The following is a 20,250-nucleotide window of genomic DNA, read 5'->3' as shown; positions in this document are numbered from 1 at the left end:
CGCCCCACATCACTACAAAGTCCCCCAGATGGTTCCCCAGCCTCCCCCATATGGATGGTTCAGTATCAGCCGAGGCGGAACCAGGCCCAGCAGCACAGCTCTGAGCTCCGTAGCCCCTCCCCTGCATCTCATGTTTCCTGGTCTTCCACACTGCCATTCTGGTCTGCCCCAACACCCCCCACAGAACAGACACCCCTCCCCCACGGAACAGACACCCCCTCCCCCACGGAACAGACACCTCCTCCTCACAGAACAGACACCTCCTCCTCACAGAACAGACACCCCTCCCCACAGAACAGACACCCCCTCCCCACAGAACAGACACCCCCTCCTCACAGAACAGACAACCCCTCCCCACGGAACAGACACCCCCTCCCCACAGAACAGACACCCCCTCCCCACAGAACAGACACCCCCTCCCCACAGAACATACACCCCCTCCCCACAGAACAGACACCCCCTCCCCACAGAACAGACACCCCCTCCCCACAGAACAGACACCCCCTCCCCACAGAACAGACACCCCCTCCCCACAGAACAGACACCCCCTCCCCACAGAACAGACACCCCCTCCCCACAGAACAGACAACCCCCTCCCCACAGAACAGACACCCCCTCCCCACAGAACATACACCCCCTCCCCACAGAACAGACACCCCCTCCCAACAGAACAGACACCCCCTCCCCACAGAACAGACACCCCCTCCCCACAGAACAGACACCCCCCCCCTCCCCACAGAACAGACACCCCCTCCCCTCCCCACAGAACAGACACCCCCTCCCCACAGAACAGACACCCCCTCCTCACAGAACAGACACCCCCTCCCCACAGAACAGACACCCCCTCCCCACAGAACAGACACCCCCTCCCCACAGAACAGACACCCCTCCCCACAGAACAGACACCCCCTCCCCACAGAACAGTCACCCCCTCCCCACAGAACAGTCACCCCCTCCTCACAGAACAGACACCCCCCTCCTCACAGAACAGACACCCCCCTCCCCACAGAACAGACACCCCCTCCCCACAGAACAGACACCCCTCCACACAGAACATACACCCCCCTCCCCACAGAACAGACACCCCCTCCCCCTCCCCACAGAACAGACACCCCTCCCCACAGAACAGACACCCCCTCCCCACAGAACAGACACCCCCTCCCCACAGAACAGACACCCCCTCCCCTCCCCACAGAACAGTCACCCCCTCCTCACAGAACAGACACCCCCCTCCCCACAGAACAGACACCCCTCCCCACAGAACATAACCCCCTCCCCACAGAACAGACACCCCCTCCCCACAGAACAGACACCCCCTCCCCACAGAACAGACACCCCCTCCCCACAGAACAGACACCCCCCTCCCCACAGAACAGACACCCCCTCCCCACAGAACAGACACCCCCTCCCCACAGAACAGACACCCCCTCCCCACAGAACAGACACCTCCTCCTCCCCCCCTCCCCACAGAACAGACACCCCCTCCCCACAGAACAGACACCCCCTCCCCACAGAACAGTCACCCCCTCCCCACAGAACAGACACCCCACTCCCCACAGAACAGACACCTCCTCCTCACAGAACAGACACCCCCTCCCCACAGAACAGACACCTCCTCCTCACAGAACAGACACCTCCTCCTCACAGAACAGACACCCCCTCCCCACAGAACAGTCACCCCCTCCTCACAGAACAGACACCCCCTCCCCACAGAACAGACACCCCCTCCCCACAGAACAGACACCCCCTCCCCACAGAACAGACACCCCCCTCCCCACAGAACAGACACCCCCTCCCCACAGAACAGACACCCCCTCCCCACAGAACAGACACCCCCCCCCCACCCCCTCCCCACAGAACAGACACCCCCTCCCCACAGAACAGACACCCCCTCCCCACAGAACAGACCACCCCCTCCCCACAGAACAGACACCCCCTCCCCACAGAACAGACACCCCCCTCCCCACAGAACAGACACCCCCTCCCCACAGAACAGACACCCCCTCCCCACAGAACAGACACCCCCTCCCCACAGAACAGACACCCCCTCCCCACAGAACAGACACCCCCTCCCCACAGAACAGACACCTCCTCCTCACAGAACAGACACCCCCTCCCCACAGAACAGACACCCCCTCCCCACAGAACAGACACCTCCTCCTCACAGAACAGACACCCCTCCTCACAGAACAGACACCCCCTCCCCACAGAACAGTCACCCCCTCCCCAGAGAACAGACACCCCCTCCTCACAGAACAGACAACCCCTCCCCCACGGAACAGACACCCCCTCCCCACAGAACAGACACCCCCTCCCCACAGAACAGACACCCCCTCCCCACAGAACAGACACCCTCCCCCCTCCCCACAGAACAGACACCCCCTCCCCACAGAACAGACACCCCCTCCCCACAGAACAGACACCCCCTCCCCACAGAACAGACACCCCCTCCCCACAGAACAGACACCCCTCCCCACAGAACAGACACCCCCTCCCCACAGAACAGACACCCCCTCCCCACAGAACAGACACCCCCTCCCCACAGAACAGACACCCCCTCCCCACAGAACAGACACCCCCTCCCCCACAGAACAGACACCCCCTCCCCACAGAACAGACACCCCCTCCCCCTCCCCACAGAACAGACACCCCCTCCCCACAGAACAGACACCCCCTCCTCACAGAACAGACACCCCCTCCCCACAGAACAGACACCCCCACTCCCCACAGAACAGACACCCCCTCCCCACAGAACAGACACCCCCTCCCCACAGAACAGACACCCCCTCCCCAAAGAACAGTCACCCCCTCCCCACAGAACAGTCACCCCCCCTCCTCACAGAACAGACACCCCCTCCTCACAGAACAGACACCCCCCTCCCCACAGAACAGTCACCCCCTCCCCACAGAACAGACCCCCCCCCCCCCACAGAACAGTCACCCCCTCCCCACAGAACAGTCACCCCCTCCTCACAGAACAGACACCCCCTCCTCACAGAACAGACACCCCCCCCTCCCCACAGAACAGTCACCCCCCTCCTCACAGAACAGACACCCCCTCCCCACAGAACAGTCACCCCCTCCTCACAGAACAGACACCCCCTCCCCACAGAACAGACACCCCCCTCCCCACAGAACAGTCACCCCCTCCCCCCACAGAACAGACACCCCCTCCACCACGGAACAGACACCCCCTCCCCACAGAACAGACACCCCCTCCCCCACGGAACAGACACCCCCTCCCCCACGGAACAGACACCCCCTCCCCCACGGAACAGACACCCCCTCCCCCAGGGAACAGACACCCCCTCCACCACGGAACAGACAACCCCTCCCCACGGAACAGATACCCCCTCCACCACGGAACAGACAACCCCTCCCCCACGGAACAGACAACCCCTCCCCCACGGAACAGACACCCCCTCCCCACGGAACAGACACCCGCTCCTCACAGAACAGACACCCCTTCACAGAACAGACATCCCCTCCTCACAGAACAGACACCCCCTCCCCACAGAACAGACACCCCGTCCCCACAGAACAGACACCCCCTCCCCACAGAACAGACACCCCCTCCCCACAGAACAGTCCCCCCTCCCCACAGAACAGACACCCCTCCCCACAGAATATACACCCCCTCCCCACAGAACAGACACCCCCTCCCCACAGAACAGACACCCCCTCCCCTCCCCACAGAACAGTCACCCCCCTCCCCACAGAACAGACACCCCCTCCCCACAGAACAGTCCCCCTCTCCCCACAGAACAGACACCCCCTCCCCACAGAATATACACCCCCTCCCCACAGAACAGACACCCCCCTCCCCACAGAACAGACACCCCTCCCCACAGAACAGACACCCCCCTCCCCACAGAACAGACACCCCCTCCCCACAGAACAGACACCCCCTCCCCACAGAACAGACACCCCCTCCCCACAGAACAGACACCCCCTCCCCACAGAACAGACACCCCCTCCCCACAGAACAGACACCCCCTCCCCACAGAACAGACACCCCCTCCCCACAGAACAGACACCCCCTCCCCACAGAACAGACACCCCCCTCCCCACAGAACAGACACCCCCTCCCCACAGAACAGACACCCCCTCCCCACAGAACAGACACCCCCTCCCCACAGAACAGTCACCCCCTCCCCACAGAACAGACACCCCCTCCCCACAGAACAGACACCCCCCTCCTCACAGAACAGACACCTCCTCCTCACAGAACAGACACCTCCTCCTCACAGAACAGACACCTCCTCCTCACAGAACAGACACCCCCTCCCCACAGAACAGACACCTCCTCCCTCACAGAACAGACACCTCCTCCTCACAGAACAGACACCCCCTCCCCACAGAACAGTCACCCCCTCCCCACAGAACAGACACCCTCCTCACAGAACAGACAACCCCTCCCCCACGGAACAGACACCCCCTCCCCACAGAACAGACACCCCCTCCCCACAGAACAGACACCCCCTCCCCACAGAACAGACACCCCCTCCCCACAGAACAGACACCCCCTCCCCACAGAACAGACACCCCCTCCCCACAGAACAGACACCCCCTCCCCACAGAACAGACACCCCCTCCCCACAGAACAGACACCCCCTCCCCACAGAACAGACACCCCCTCCCCACAGAACAGACACCCCCTCCCCACAGAACAGACACCCCCTCCCCACAGAACAGACACCCCCTCCCCACAGAACAGACACCCCCTCCCCACAGAACATACACCCCCTCCCCACAGAACAGACACCCCCTCCCCTCCCCACAGAACAGACACCCCCTCCCCACAGAACAGACACCCCCCCTCCCCACAGAACAGTCACCCCCCTCCTCACAGAACAGACACCCCCTCCCCACAGAACAGTCACCCCCCCTCCTCACAGAACAGACACCCCCTCCCCACAGAACAGACACCCCCTCCCCACAGAACAGTCCCCCCCTCCTCACAGATGGATCATGGTCTGTATCTGTTAGCGATAACCCTGTGAATAATCCTCCACTGTAGATCAGCAATACCCTTCTCTATGAGAGTCTTATACAGGGAGAGCCAACCTCCGCTCAGAGAAGAACCTGGTCCCAACCTCCCCTACCAGACCGTTCGTTGCCCTCAGTCCATGCAGAATGGTCTTCCTGAGCCATCTTCACAGACACTGTGTACAGAGCCTTTTAGCTGGCTGTGATAGGATCATTTCCTCACCCTCCTGGTGTTCCTCTGCAGTGGCAGCAATGGTGAAAGGAGGCGGGTCAGTGTCAGTCGTGGTTAGACGGTCCAGTCTCTGCCTCCTCCTCGGCAGCTCTCTGAACGAGCCCGGTAGTGTAGCACGGACCCACTCCACCTCCTGTTGTATCACGGACCCCCTCCACCTCCTGCTGTAGCACGGACCCACCCCCCCTCTCCACCTCCTGCTGTAGCACGGACCCCCTCCACCTCCTGCTGTAGCACAGACCACCTCCTGCTGTAGCACGGACCCCCTCCACCTCCTGCTGTAGCACGGACCTCCCCCCTCCACCTCCTGCTGTAGCACGGACCCCCTCCACCTCCTGCAGTAGCACGGACCCCCCCCCTCTACATCCTGCTGTAGCACAGACCCCTCTACCTCCTGTTGTAGCACAGACCCCCCCCACCTCCTGCTGTATCACAGACCCCCTCCACCTCCTGCTGTAGAACGGACCCCCTCCACCTCCTGCTGTAGTACGGACCCCCTCCACCTCCTGCTGTAGCACAGACCCCCCACCTCCTGCTGTAGCACAGACCCCCTCCACCTCCTGCTGTAGTACAGACCCCTCCACCTCCTGCTGTAGCACGGACACCCTCCACCTCCTGTTGTATCACGGACCCCTCCACCTCCTGCTGCAGTACAGACCCCTCCACCTCCTGCTGTAGCACGAACCCCCCCCACCTACTGCTGTAGCACGGACCCCCTCCACCTCCTGCTGCAGTACGGACCCCCTCCACCTCCTGCTGTAGAACGGACCCCCTCCACCTCCTGCTGTAGTACGGACCCCCTCCACCTCCTGCTGTAGAACCCCCCTCCACCTCCTGCTGTATCACAGACCCCCTCCACCTCCTGCTGTAGAACCCCCCACCTCCACCTCCTGCTGTATCACAGACCCCCTCCACCTCCTGTTGTAGTACAGACCCCCTCCACCTCCTGCTGTAGCACGAACCCCCCCACCCCCCCCCACCTCCTGCTGTATCACGGACCCCCTCCACCTCCTGCTGTATCACAGACCCCCTCCACCTCCTGCTGTAGTACAGACCCCCTCCACCTCCTGCTGTAGTACGGACCCCCTCCACCTCCTGCTGTATCACAGACCCCCTCCACCTCCTGCTGTAGTACAGACCCCCTCCACCTCCTGCTGTAGTACGGACCCCTCCACCTCCCTCCTCCTCTCACACCCTCCTCTCCTTCCCTCCCTCCCTCCCCTCGCTCCCTCCCTCCCTCCTCTCCCTCGCTCCCTCCTTTCACTCCTCCTCTTCCTCCCTCCTCCCCTCACTCCTCTCCCTCCCTCCTCTCACTCCTCCACTCCCTCCCTCCCTCCTCTCACTCACTCCCTCCCCTCCCTCCCCTCACTCACTCCCTCCCCTCCCTCCCCTCCCTCCTCTCACCCCTCCTCTCACTCCTCCTCTCCCTCCCTTCCTCCTCCTCTCCCTCCCTCCTCTCCCTGGCTCCCTCCTCTCACTCCCTCCTCTCACTCCCTCCTTTTCCTCCCTCCTCCCCTCACTCCTCCCTCCCTCTTCTCACACCCTCCTCTCCTTCCCTCCTCTGCCTCCCTCCTCTCCCTCCCTCCTCCTCTCACTCCTCCTCTCCCTCCCTCCTCTCACTCCTCCTCTCACTCCTCTGATCAAAAAAGGACAGCAACCTCTCACCACACACAGTACCCTCACACAACCAACTCCAGAGACAGAGAGAGAGAGACTCTCTCCTTCCAGTGTTGTGATTGGCAGGCCTGTCAGTACAGGTGCCAATCAAAGGACAACAAGGAACCAAACCAAAAACAGGCCGACTGGCATGATTGTAATTTTACTCCTCTGCTCAAGGATACCTAATGCTCCTACAGCAGAGTGGTGCAGTATGGTGCAGTATGTTGGGATATGGTGCAGTATGGTACAGTATGTTGGTTATGGTACAGTATGGTGCAGTATGTTGGGGTATGGTGCAGTATGGCACAGTATGTTGGGGATGGTACAGTATGGTGCATTATGTTGGGGTATGGTGCAATATGGTGGGGTATGGTGCAGTATGATGGGGTATGGTGCAGTATGTTGGTGTATGGTGGGGTATGGTGCAGTATGTTGCAGTATGGTGGGGTATGTTACAGTATGGTGGGGTATGATGAGACATGTTGGGGTTTGGTGCAGTATGGTAGGGTATGGTGCAGTATGTTGGGGTATGGTGCAGTATGTTACAGTATGGTGGGGTATGGTGCAGTATGGTGGGGTATGGTGCAGTATGATGGGGTATGGTGGGTATGGTGCAGTATGTTACAGTATGGTGCAGTATGATGAGACATGTTGGGGTTTGGTGCAGTTTAGTGGGGTATGGTGCAGTATGTTGGGGTATGGTGCAGTATGTTACAGTATGGTGGGGTATGGTGCAGTATGTTTGGGTATGGTGCAGTATGGTGGGGTATGGTGCAGTATGATGGGGTATGGTGCAGTATGATGGGGTATGGTGCAGTATGGTGGGGTATGGTGCAGTATGATGGGGTATGGTGCAGTATGATGGGGTATGGTGCAGTATGATGGGGTATGTTACAGTATGGTGGGGTATGATGAGGTATGGTGCAGTATGGTGGGGTGTGGTGCAGTATGTTACAGTATGATGAGGCATGTTGGGGTATGGTGCAGTATGTTGGGGTACGGTGCAGTATGTTACAGTATGGTGGGGTATGGTGCAGTATGATGGGGTATGGTGCAGTATGATGGGGTATGGTGCAGTATGGTAGGGTATGGTGCAGTATGGTGGGGTATGATGAGGTATGGTGCAGTATGGTGGGGTGTGGTGCAGTATGTTACAGTATGATGAGGCATGTTGGGGTATGGTGCAGTATGTTGGGGTACGGTGCAGTATGTTACAGTATGGTGGGGTATGGTGCAGTATGGTGCAATATGGTGGGGTATGGTGCAGTATGTTGGGTATGGTGCAGTATGTTACAGTATGGTGCAGTATGGTGGGGTATGGTGCAGTATGTTTGGGTAGGGTGCAGTATGGTGGGGTATGGTGCAGTATGTTTGGGTATGGTGCAGTATGTTGGGTATGGTGCAGTATGTTACAGTATGGTGCAGTATGGTGGGGTATGGTGCAGTATGTTACAGTATGGTGCAGTATGGTGGGGTATGGTGCAGTATGTTACAGTATGGTGCAGTATGATGGGGTGTGATGCAGTATGGTGGGGTATGGTGCAGTATGTTACAGTAGGATGCAGTATGGTGGGGTGTGGTGCAGTATGTTTGGGTAGGGTGCAGTATGGTGGGGTATGGTGCAGTATGTTACAGTAGGGTGCAGTATGGTGGGGTGTGGTGCAGTATGGTGGGGTATGGTGCAGTATGGTGGGGTATGGTGCAGTATGTTGGGTATGGTGCAGTATGTTACAGTATGGTGGGGTATGGTGCAGTATGTTTGGGTAGGGTGCAGTATTGTGGGGTATGGTACAGTATGGTGCAGTATGGTGGGTATGTTGCAGTATGGTGGGGTATGGTGCAGTATGTTGGGTATGGTGCAGTAGGTTACAGTATGGTGCAGTATGTTACAGTATGGTGCAGTATGGTTCAGTATGGTGCAGTATGTTGGGTATGGTTCAGTATATTACAGTATGGTGCAGTATGTTACAGTATGTTACAGTATGTTACAGTATGGTAGGGTATGTTACAGTATGTTACAGTATATTACAGTATGGTGCAGTATGTTACAGTATGGTGCAGTATGTTACAGTATGTTACAGTATATTACAGTATGTTACAGTATGGCGCAGTATGTTACAGTATGGTGCAGTATGTTACAGTATGGTGCAGTATGGTGCAGTATGTTACAGTATATTACAGTATGGTGCAGTATGTTACAGTATGGTGCAGTATGTTACAGTATGGTGCAGTATGTTACAGTATATTACAGTATGGTGCAGTATGGTGCAGTATGGTGCAGTATGTTACAGTATGGTGCAGTATGGTGCATTATATTACAGTATGTTACAGTATGGTGCAGTATGGTGGGGTATGGTGCAGTATGTTTGGGTAGGGTGCAGTATTGTGGGGTATGGTACAGTATGGTGCAGTATGGTGGGTATGGTGCAGTATGGTGGGGTATGGTGCAGTATGTTGGGTATGGTGCAGTATGTTACAGTATGGTGCAGTATGTTACAGTATGTTACAGTATGGTGCAGTATGTTACAGTATGGTGCAGTATGTTGGGTATGGTTCAGTATATTACAGTATGGTGCAGTATGTTACAGTATGTTACAGTATGGTAGGGTATGTTACAGTATGTTACAGTATGTTACAGTATATTACAGTATGGTGCAGTATGTTACAGTATGTTACAGTATGGTGCAGTATGTTACAGTATGTTACAGTATATTACAGTATGTTACAGTATGGCGCAGTATGTTACAGTATATTACAGTATGGTGCAGTATGTTGCAGTATGGTGCAGTATGGTGCAGTATGTTACAGTATATTACAGTATGGTGCAGTATGTTACAGTATGGTGCAGTATGTTACAGTATGGTGCAGTATGTTACAGTATATTACAGTATGGTGCAGTATGTTACAGTATGGTGCAGTATGTTACAGTATGGTGCAGTATGGTGCAGTATATTACAGTATGTTACAGTATATTACAGTATGGTGCAGTATGTTACAGTTTGGTGCAGTATGTTACAGTATGGTGCAGTATGTTACAGTATGTTACAGTATATTACAGTATGGTGCAGTATGTTACAGTATGTTACAGTATATTACAGTATGGTGCAGTATGTTACAGTATGGTGCAGTATGTACAGTACAGTATGCAGTATGTTACAGTATGTTACAGTATGTTACAGTATGGTGCAGTATGTTACAGTATGGTGCAGTATGTTACAGTATGGTGCAGTATGTTACAGTATGTTACAGTATGGTGCAGTATGGTGCAGTATGTTACAGTATATTACAGTATGGTGCAGTATGTTACAGTATGGTGCAGTATGTTACAGTATGGTGCAGTATGTTACAGTATATTACAGTATGGTGCAGTATGTTACAGTATGGTGTAGCATGTTACAGTATATTACAGTGTGGTGCAGTATGTTACAGTATGGTGCAGTATGTTACAGTATGGTGCAGCATGGTGCAGTATGTTACAGTATGGTGCAGTATATTACAGTATGTTACAGTATATTACAGTATGCTGCAGCATGGTGCAGTATGTTACAGTATGGTTCAGTATGTTACAGTATGTTACAGTATGGTGCAGTATGGTGCAGTATGTTACAGTATGGTGCAGTATGTTACAGTATGGTGCAGTATGTTACAGTATGGTGCAGTATGGTGCAGTATGTTACAGTATGGTGCAGTATGGTGCAGTATGTTACAGTATGGTGCAGTATGTTACAGTATGTTACAGTATGGTGCAGTATGTTGGGTATGTTACAGTATGGTGCAGTATGTTACAGTATGGTGCAGTATGTTGGGTATGGTGCAGTATGGTGCAGTATGGTGCAGTATGGTGCAGTATATTACAGTATGTTACAGTATGGTGCAGTATGGTGCAGTATGGTGCAGTATATTACAGTATGTTACAGTATGGTGCAGTATGGTGCAGTATGTTACAGTATGGTGCAGTATGTTACAGTATGTTACAGTATGGTGTAGTATGTTGGGTATGGTGCAGTATGTTACAGTATGGTGCAGTATGGTGCAGTATGTTACAGTATGGTGCAGTATGTTACAGTATGGTGCAGTATGTTACATAATGGTGCAGTATGTTACAGTATGGTGCAGTATGGGTACCAACTGAGGATAAGGGGGAACCAAACTAAAAACAGGCTTTAAATATTTGAAGACAAGTTTAAAGTTAGTTCCCCATTGGGACTTGAAATGTCTTATTCCTTGTCTGGTCTCTTTATTTTGGGGGGCATTTGTAACTCCGCCCCCTCACTACAGTGTTTATGTAAAGTGGCAGTTGTGTTTGACAGTTGGTCTGAAGGGAGGAGGCTGAAACAGAGGGGGAACTGGCACAGGACTGTCAACCATTTTAACATGACACTATCAAGACATAGACATAAAGTTGAAGTCGGAAGTTTACATACACCTCAGCCAAATACATTTAAACTCAGTTTTTCACAATTCCTGACATTTAATCCTAGTAAAAAAACATCCCTGTTTTAGGTCAGTTAGGATCACCACTTTATTTTAAGAATGTGAAATGTCAGAATAATAGTAGAGATATGTCACGATTGTCGTAGGAACATTCAGACCAAAGCGCAGCGTGACATCGGTTGGACATATTGTATTGATAAGTGAAACGCACAAAAAACAATAACGCGACACGTGCCGCTCATGCAGCTCACAGGCACTGAAACGAGATCCCACAAAACACAGTAGGGAAATGGCTGCCTAAATATGATCCCCAATCAGAGACAATGCTAAACAGCTGCCTCTGATTGGAAACCATACCAGGCCAACGTAGAAATAAACACACTAGATCACCCACCCTAGTCACACCCCGACCTAAGCAAAATAGAGAATAAAAAGGCTCTCTATGATCAGGGCGTGACAAGATAATGATTTATTTCAGCTTTTATTTTCACATTCCCAGTGGGTCAGAAGTTTACATACACTCAATTAGTATTTGATAGCATTGCCTTTAAATTGTTTAACTTGGGTCAAACGTTTCGGGTAGCCTTCCAGAAGCTTCCCACAATAAATTGGGTGAATTTTGGCCCATTCCTCCTGACAGAGCTGGTGTAACTGAGTCAGGTTTGTAGGCCTCCTTGCTCGCACACGCTTTTTCAGTTCTGCCCACAAATGTTCAATAGGATTGAGGTCAGGGCTTTGTGATGGCCCTCCAATACCTTGACTTTGTTGTCCTTTTTGCCACAACTTTGGAAGTATGATTGCGGTCATTGTCCATTTGGAAGAATCATTTGCGACCAAGCTTTAACATCCTGACTGATGTCTTGAGATGTTGCTTCAATATATCCACGTAATTTTCCTTTGTCATGATGACATCTATTTTGAGAAGTGCACCAGGCCCTCCTGCAGCAAAGCACCCCCAAAACATGATGCTGCCACCTACGTTTTTTCTTACCCTCTCTCTTTCTCTCTCTTGTCTCTCCCTGTTTCTCTTACCCTCTCTCTTTCTCTCTCTCGTCTCTCCCTGTTTTTCTTACCCTCTCTCTTTCTCTCTCTCGTCTCTCCCTGTTTTTCTTACCCTCTCTCTTTCTCTCTCTCGTCTCTCCCTGTTTTTCTTACCCTCTCTCTTTCTCTCTCTCGTCTCTCCCTGTTTTTCTTACCCTCTCTCTTTCTCTCTATCGTCTCTCCCTGTTTTTCTTACCCTCTCTCTTTCTCTCTCTCGTCTCTCCCTGTTTTTCTTACCCTCTCTCTTTCTCTCTCTCTCTTCTCTCCCTGTTTTTCTTACCCTCTTTCTCTCTCTCGTCTCTCCCTGTTTTTCTTACCCTCTCTCTGTCTCTCTCTCGTCTCTCCCTGTTTTTCTTACCCTCTCTCTTTCTCTCTCTCTCTTCTCTCCCTGTTTTTCTTACCCTCTTTCTCTCTCTCGTCTCTCCCTGTTTTTTCTGTCTCTCTCTGTCTCTCTCTCTCGTCTCTCCCTGTTTTTTCTGTCTCTCTCTGTCTCTCTCTCTCGTCTCTCCCTGTTTTTTCTGTCCCTCTCTCTTTCTCATCTCTCTTTCTGTCTCCCTCTATTTCTCCCTCTCTGTCTTTCTCCCTCTCTTCTACCCTCTCTCTCACCTTGTCTCTCTTTCTCTCTCTGGCATTCAGACAGCTCCTCCTCAGACAGCTCCTCCTCAGACAGCTCCTCCTCTGTTACCTCTCCTTCCTTTCCGGACTGAGTCTCCTCAGACAGCTCCTCCTCAGACAGCTCCTCCTCTGTTACCTCTCCTTCCTTTCCGGACTGAGTCTCCTCAGACAGCTCCTCCTCAGACAGCTCCTCCTCTGTTACCTCTCCTTCCTTTCCGGACTGAGTCTCCTCAGACAGCTCCTCCTCAGACAGCTCCTCCTCTGTTACCTCTCCTTCCTTTCCGGACTGAGTCTCCTCAGACAGCTCCTCCTCAGACAGCTCCTCCTCTGTTACCTCTCCTTCCTTTCCGGACTGAGTCTCCTCAGACAGCTCCTCCTCAGACAGCTCCTCCTCTGTTACCTCTCCTTCCTTTCCAGACTGAGTCTCCTCAGACAGCTCCTCCTCAGACAGCTCCTCCTCTGTTACCTCTCCTTCCTTTCCAGACTGAGTCTCCTCAGACAGCTCCTCCTCAGACAGCTCCTCCTCTGTTACCTCTCCTTCCTTTCCGGACTGAGTCTCCTCAGACAGCTCCTCCTCTGTTACCTCTCCTTCCTTTCCGGACTGAGTCTCCTCAGACAGCTCCTCCTCAGACAGCTCCTCCTCTGTTACCTCTCCTTCCTTTCCGGACTGAGTCTCCTCAGACAGCTCCTCCTCTGTTACCTCTCCTTCCTTTCCGGACTGAGTCTCCTCAGACAGCTCCTCCTCTGTTACCTCTCCTTCCTTTCCAGACTGAGTCTCCTCAGACAGCTCCTCCTCAGACAGCTCCTCCTCTGTTACCTCTCCTTCCTTTCCGGACTGAGTCTCCTCAGACAGCTCCTCCTCTGTTACCTCTCCTTCCTTTCCAGACTGAGTCTCCTCAGACAGCTCCTCCTCAGACAGCTCCTCCTCTGTTACCTCTCCTTCCTTTCCAGACTGAGTCTCCTCAGACAGCTCCTCCTCAGACAGCTCCTCCTCTGTTACCTCTCCTTCCTTTCCAGACTGAGTCTCCTCAGACAGCTCCTCCTCTGTTACCTCTCCTTCCTTTCCGGACTGAGTCTCCTCAGACAGCTCCTCCTCAGACAGCTCCTCCTCTGTTACCTCTCCTTCCTTTCCAGACTGAGTCTCCTCAGACAGCTCCTCCTCTGTTACCTCTCCTTCCTTTCCAGACTGAGTCTCCTCAGACAGCTCCTCCTCAGACAGCTCCTCCTCTGTTACCTCTCCTTCCTTTCCAGACTGAGTCTCCTCAGACAGCTCCTCCTCTGTTACCTCTCCTTCCTTTCCAGACTGAGTCTCCTCAGACAGCTCCTCCTCTGTTACCTCTCCTTCCTTTCCGGACTGAGTCTCCTCAGACAGCTCCTCCTCAGACAGCTCCTCCTCTGTTACCTCTCCTTCCTTTCCAGACTGAGTCTCCTCAGACAGCTCCTCCTCAGACAGCTCCTCCTCAGACAGCTCCTCCTCAGACAGCTCCTCCTCAGACAGCTCCTCCTCAGACAGCTCCTCCTCAGACAGCTCCTCCTCTGTTACCTCTCCTTCCTTTCCGGACTGAGTCTCCTCAGACAGCTCCTCCTCAGACAGCTCCTCCTCAGACAGCTCCTCCTCTGTTACCTCTCCTTCCTTTCCAGACTGAGTCTCCTCAGACAGCTCCTCCTCAGACAGCTCCTCCTCTGTTACCTCTCCTTCCTTTCCGGACTGAGTCTCCTCAGACAGCTCCTCCTCAGACAGCTCCTCCTCTGTTACCTCTCCTTCCTTTCCGGACTGAGTCTCCTCACAGGTCTACAAGCTGTGCTGATGTTTTTTCATTTATGCATCACTTATCTCTTCCACCGGTGTGAGGCAGAGCAGAGAGCTCCGCTGCACAGTGCATACATATTTAACAACACAGTGTGTGTGTGTGTTTTTTTGCAGGCATGTACATCCCCAGCTGCGATGAGGACGGCTACTACAGGCAGCTGCAGTGTGACCAGAGCATGGGAGAGTGTTGGTGTGTCGACCAGCACGGAGGAGAAATTATGGGCTCTAGAATCCATGGCAACCCTGACTGTGGTAAGAGCTCTAGGGCTGTAGGGAAGAGCTTCTTGGTGGTTATACAATAACAAAAAGCAGGCATTGTGATTGGTTGAGACGCGTTCTAAGCCACGCTAAAAAAACAACTGTTTAGTATGGGTCAGCCTATGAGAAATGCCTGCGCATCCAGTGTCCCATCAACCATTTCATTAACTTGATGTCTACTGTAAAAAGCATCTAGACATGATATCCCCTTGCTTCTAGCCTAACATTTGGTTTGCAACAACAGGGGGGTTGTTAGCTTCTATAGGTTTGTACAGACGTTTCTGTTTGTCTCTGGACATTTGCAACATTGTTTCGATATTGAAATTGGATCTCCACTATCCTATTGAGAATGAATTAACGTGTCAGGATGAGACGGACATCTTTTATCGGCCAGTCGAAATCATGAACCAGCATATTTTTTTATGGATATATGCAAAGAAGTGTCAGTATAAAAACAAGGCAAACAACATGTTATTTTGTCTTCACTGTTTAACGTGACTGGAAGTTAGCCCTCGTTGGCTAGCTAGCAAGCAAGGGATAAGAGCCCTCGTTGGCTGGCTAGCTAGCAAGCAAGGGATAAGAGCCCTCGTTGGCTAGCTAGCAAGCAAGGGATAAGAGCCCTCGTTGGCTAGCTAGCAAGCAAGGGATAAGAGCCCTCGTTGGCTAGCTAGCAAGCAAGGGATAAGAGCCCTCGTTGGCTAGCTAGCAAGCAAGTGATAAGAGCCCTCGTTGGCTAGCTAGCAAGCAAGGGATAAGAGCCCTCGTTGGCTAGCTAGCAAGCAAGGGATAAGAGTGTTGCCAGCCAGTAAGGCAATGGAACATTTAGAACATAACTGGGTTGAGTCTGTAGACACAGAACAAAAAGACTTAACGACTGGGTCGTGTCCATAGATACAGAACAAAAAGACTTAACGACTGGGTCGTGTCCATAGATACAGAACAAAAAGACTTAACGACTGGGTTGTGTCCATAGATACAGAACAAAAAGACTGAACGACTGGGTCGCGTCTGTAGATACAGAACAAAAAGACTGAACGACTGGGTCGCGTCTGTAGGTACAGAACAAAAAGACTTAACGACTGGGTCGCGTCTGTAGATACAGAACAAAAAGACTGAACGACTGGGTCGCGTCTGTAGATACAGAACAAAAAGACTGAACGACTGGGTCGCGTCTCCGTCAACCTAACCAGAATGAAGCCAACCTTACTGAAGCATATATCACTCGTTGGCCAATCCTTCTGTTCTGGCACAGATCTACTATTCACTGGAATCCTCTCAGGATCCCTCACCCTTGACCCGTCCTCCTCTACTTTCTTCACTGCCTCCGCGTACGACACTGTCTGCACTACTCTGACTCAAAGCCACCTCAATCTGCCTCTCTCACAGCAGACACTTCCGATCCCCAGCATCATAGACACCCCTACAGTTAACACACACACCACTTTATCCACCGAAACGACACAATCCTCTTTCCCATTGCCCTCCTGCACACTTCCCACATCTTGGAATCTCCGTCCTTTACACCGCTGTGACATGGCCATAAACGTGGCACCTGAAACACTGCAGTGGATCCGGAACAGAAGCTCTAACAGGAGACCTGATATATCCTAACATGGCTTTGTTGGGTAGAGACTCTGACTCAAAACCAAGTGGAGGCTTCTGAGGGGAGAACGGCTCATAATGTCTGGAACAGAGCTAATGGAATGGCATCAAACACATGGAAACAAATGTATTTGATGCTATTCCACTCCAGCCATGACCACGAGCCCGTCCTCCCCAATTAAGGTGCCACCAACCTCCAGTGTTCAAAACTCAAAAGGACTGACGGTGACTCCTCTGTTGCACCATGCTCACCACCGGGTCTGCGTCGCACCAAACGACGAGCGTCACCAACACCAGGAATCTTCAACTTCAATTGTTCCACCTCCAAACCTAACGCTACCCCAGAAACCCCTCCCTTTAATGGTGCCCTGTAACTAAGTGTAAAGCAAGATACAGGTCTTTCCCCAAGTTGCGTCGCACGGAGAGCCCTGCTCCCTATGATCTGAATAAACACAAACAAACATCACCAGTCCACTTCGGGTTACCTTCACCGGCTCAACAGCGCCCACCATCTTTTACACCCAACCTGAAACCACCCGTGAATCAGCCAAAAGGCCTGGTTCCGCTCTCACTCCCACTGGACCAAACTTGTCTTTATCAATAACCATGTCCATCAATGCAAGTCTCTGGCTCCGAGATCCTCACAACACCATCTACGCCTTTACCTCCAGGAGTGGAACTGGCGTCCGCCTCACTCTGTTTGAACTTGTCATCAGTCTTCCTCTTCATACCCTCTCCATTGTTATTGTTAGCTTCAATAGATTCAAACCTCCCTCAGTCTTCCTCTTCATACCCTCTCCATTGTTATCGTTAGCTTCAATAGATTCAAACCTCCCTCAGTCTTCCTCTTCATACCCTCTCCATTGTTATTGTTAGCTTCAATAGATTCAAACCTCCCTGTCTTCCTCTTCATACCCTCTCCATTGTTATTGTTAGCTTCAATAGATTCAAACCTCCCTGTCTTCCTCTTCATACCCTCTCCATTGTTATTGTTAGCTTCAATAGATTCAAACCTCTCTCAGTCTTCCTCTTCATACCCTCTCCATTGTTATTGTTAGCTTCAATAGATTCAAACCTCCCTGTCTTCCTCTTCATACCCTCTCCATTGTTATTGTTAGCTTCAATAGATTCAAACCTCCCTGTCTTCCTCTTCATACCCTCTCCATTGTTATTGTTAGCTTCAATAGATTCAAACCTCTCTCAGTCTTCCTCTTCATACCCTCTCCATTGTTATTGTTAGCTTCTATAGATTCAAACCTCCCTCAGTCTTCCTCTTCATACCCTCTCCATAGTTATTGTTAGCTTCGATAGATTCAAACCTCCCTCAGTCTTCCTCTCCATTGTTATTGCTAGTTTCAATAGATTCAAACCTCCCTCAGTCTTTTCAACCTCCTCTCACTTTCAAATCAAATCACATTTTATTGGTCACATGGTGAACAAATGTTATTGAGAGTGTAGTGTAGGGAAATGCTTTCCCTCCCTTTTTGTATTTATTAAGGATCCCCATTGGCTGTTGCCAAGGCAACAGCTACTCTTCCTGGGGCCCAAACACATTAAAGCACTTACATATAAAACATAATATAAAACAGTACATCATAAAACATTATCACACCACTACATATCTACAATACAAAATGTGTAATACCACCATACAACAATACTACAATGTACGTGTGTGTAGAGTGCGTGTGCTAGCGTGTGCGTGTGTCTGTATCTTTGTGTGTGTCTCTTTACAGTCCCCGCTGTTCCATAAGGTGTATTTTTACCTGCTTTTTAAAAATCTGATTCTACTGCTTGCATCAGTTACCTGATGTGGAATAGAGTTCCATGTAGTCATGGCTCTATGTAGTACTGTGTGCCTCCCATAGTCTGTTCTGGACTTGGAGACTGTGAAGAGACCTCTGCTGGCATGTCTTGTGGGGTATGCATGGGTGTCAGAGCTGTGTTCTAGTTTTTTAAACAGACAGCTCGGTTCATTCAGCTTGTCAACACTTTTTTCAAAAACAAGTAGTGATGAAGTCAATCTCTCCTCCACTTTGAACCAGGAGAGATTTACATGCATATCATTAATGTTAGCTCTCCGTGTACTTTTAAGGGCCAGCCGTGCTCCTCTGTTCTGAGACAATAGTAATTTTCCAAAGTCTCTCTTTGTGGCACCTGACCACACTGCTGAACAGTAGTCCAGGTGCGACAAAACTATGGCCTGTAGGACCAGCCTTGTTGATAGTGTTGTTAAGAAGCTCGCATCCGCTACAAGACCATGGTGCTTGCCTACGGAGCTGTGAGGGGAACGGCACCTCAGTACCTCCAGGCTCTGATCAGGCCCTACACCCAAACAAGGGCACTGCGTTCATCCACCTCTGGCCTGCTCGCCTCCCTACCACTGAGGAAGTACAGCTCCCGCTCAGCCCAGTCAAAACTGTTCGCTGCTCTGGCCCCCCAATGGTGGAACAAACTCCCTCACGACGCCAGGACAGCGGAGTCAATCACCACCTTCCGGAGACACCTGAAACCCCACCTCTTTAAGGAATACCTAGGATAGGATAAGTAATCCTTCTCACCCCCCCCTTAAAAGATTTAGATGCACCATTGTAAAGTGGCTGTTCCACTGGATGTCATAAGGTGAATGCACCAATTTGTAAGTCGCTCTGGATAAGAGCGTCTGCTAAATGACTTAAATGTAAAGGTAGAAACTAGGGCCTGTAGGACCTGCCTTGTTGATAGTGTTGTTAAGAAGGTAGAAACTATGGCCTGTAGGACCTGCCTTGTTGATAGTGTTGTTAAGAAGGTAGAAACTAGGGCCTGTAGGACCTGCCTTGTTGATAGTGTTGTTAAGAAGGTAGAAACTATGGCCTGTAGGACCTGCCTTGTTGATAGTGTTGTTAAGAAGGTAGAAACTATGGCCTGTAGGACCTGCCTTGTTGATAGTGTTGTTAAGAAGGTAGAAACTAGGGCCTGTAGGACCTGCCTTGTTGATAGTGTTGTTAAGAAGGTAGAAACTAGGGCCTGTAGGACCTGCCTTGTTGATAGTGTTGTTAAGAAGGTAGAAACTAGGGCCTGTAGGACCTGCCTTGTTGATAGTGTTGTTAAGAAGGTAGAAACTAGGGCCTGTAGGACCTGCCTTGTTGATAGTGTTGTTAAGAAGGTAGAAACTATGGCCTGTAGGACCTGCCTGGTTGATAGTGTTGTGAAGAAGGTAGAAACTAGGGCCTGTAGGACCTGCCTTGTTGATAGTGTTGTTAAGAAGGTAGAAACTAGGACCTGTAGGACCTGCCTGGTTGATAGTGTTGTTAAGAAGGTAGAAACTAGGGCCTGTAGGACCTGCCTTGTTGATAGTGTTGTTAAGAAGGTAGAAACTAGGGCCTGTAGGACCTGCCTGGTTGATAGTGTTGTTAAGAAGGTAGAAACTAGGGCCTGTAGGACCTGCCTTGTTGATAGTGTTGTTAAGAAGGTAGAAACTAGGGCCTGTAGGACCTGCCTTGTTGATAGTGTTGTTAAGAAGGTAGAAACTAGGGCCTGTAGGACCTGCCTTGTTGATAGTGTTGTTAAGAAGGTAGAAACTAGGGCCTGTAGGACCTGCCTTGTTGATAGTGTTGTTAAGAAGGTAGAA

General features: G+C 51.6%; 1 protein-coding gene across 1 annotated transcript in view; it reads left to right on the top strand.

The window, feature by feature from the left end:
* The window catches only part of LOC124027601 (testican-2-like), a gene marked incomplete at its 5' end in the record, with an annotated part of 38,045 nt that overhangs the window by 9,568 nt on the left and 8,227 nt on the right, over positions 1-20,250 (top strand). Inside the window, one exon of the mRNA XM_046339968.1 lies at positions 14,895-15,032. Within this exon, the coding sequence (XP_046195924.1) occupies positions 14,895-15,032 (138 nt within the window). The remainder of the gene's footprint in view (positions 1-14,894; positions 15,033-20,250) is intronic.

This window comes from Oncorhynchus gorbuscha, unplaced genomic scaffold (genome assembly GCF_021184085.1).
Source record: "Oncorhynchus gorbuscha isolate QuinsamMale2020 ecotype Even-year unplaced genomic scaffold, OgorEven_v1.0 Un_scaffold_3362, whole genome shotgun sequence".
Classification (NCBI taxonomy): Eukaryota; Metazoa; Chordata; class Actinopteri; order Salmoniformes; family Salmonidae; genus Oncorhynchus; species Oncorhynchus gorbuscha.
This window is presented reverse-complemented; position numbering and strand designations above follow the sequence as displayed.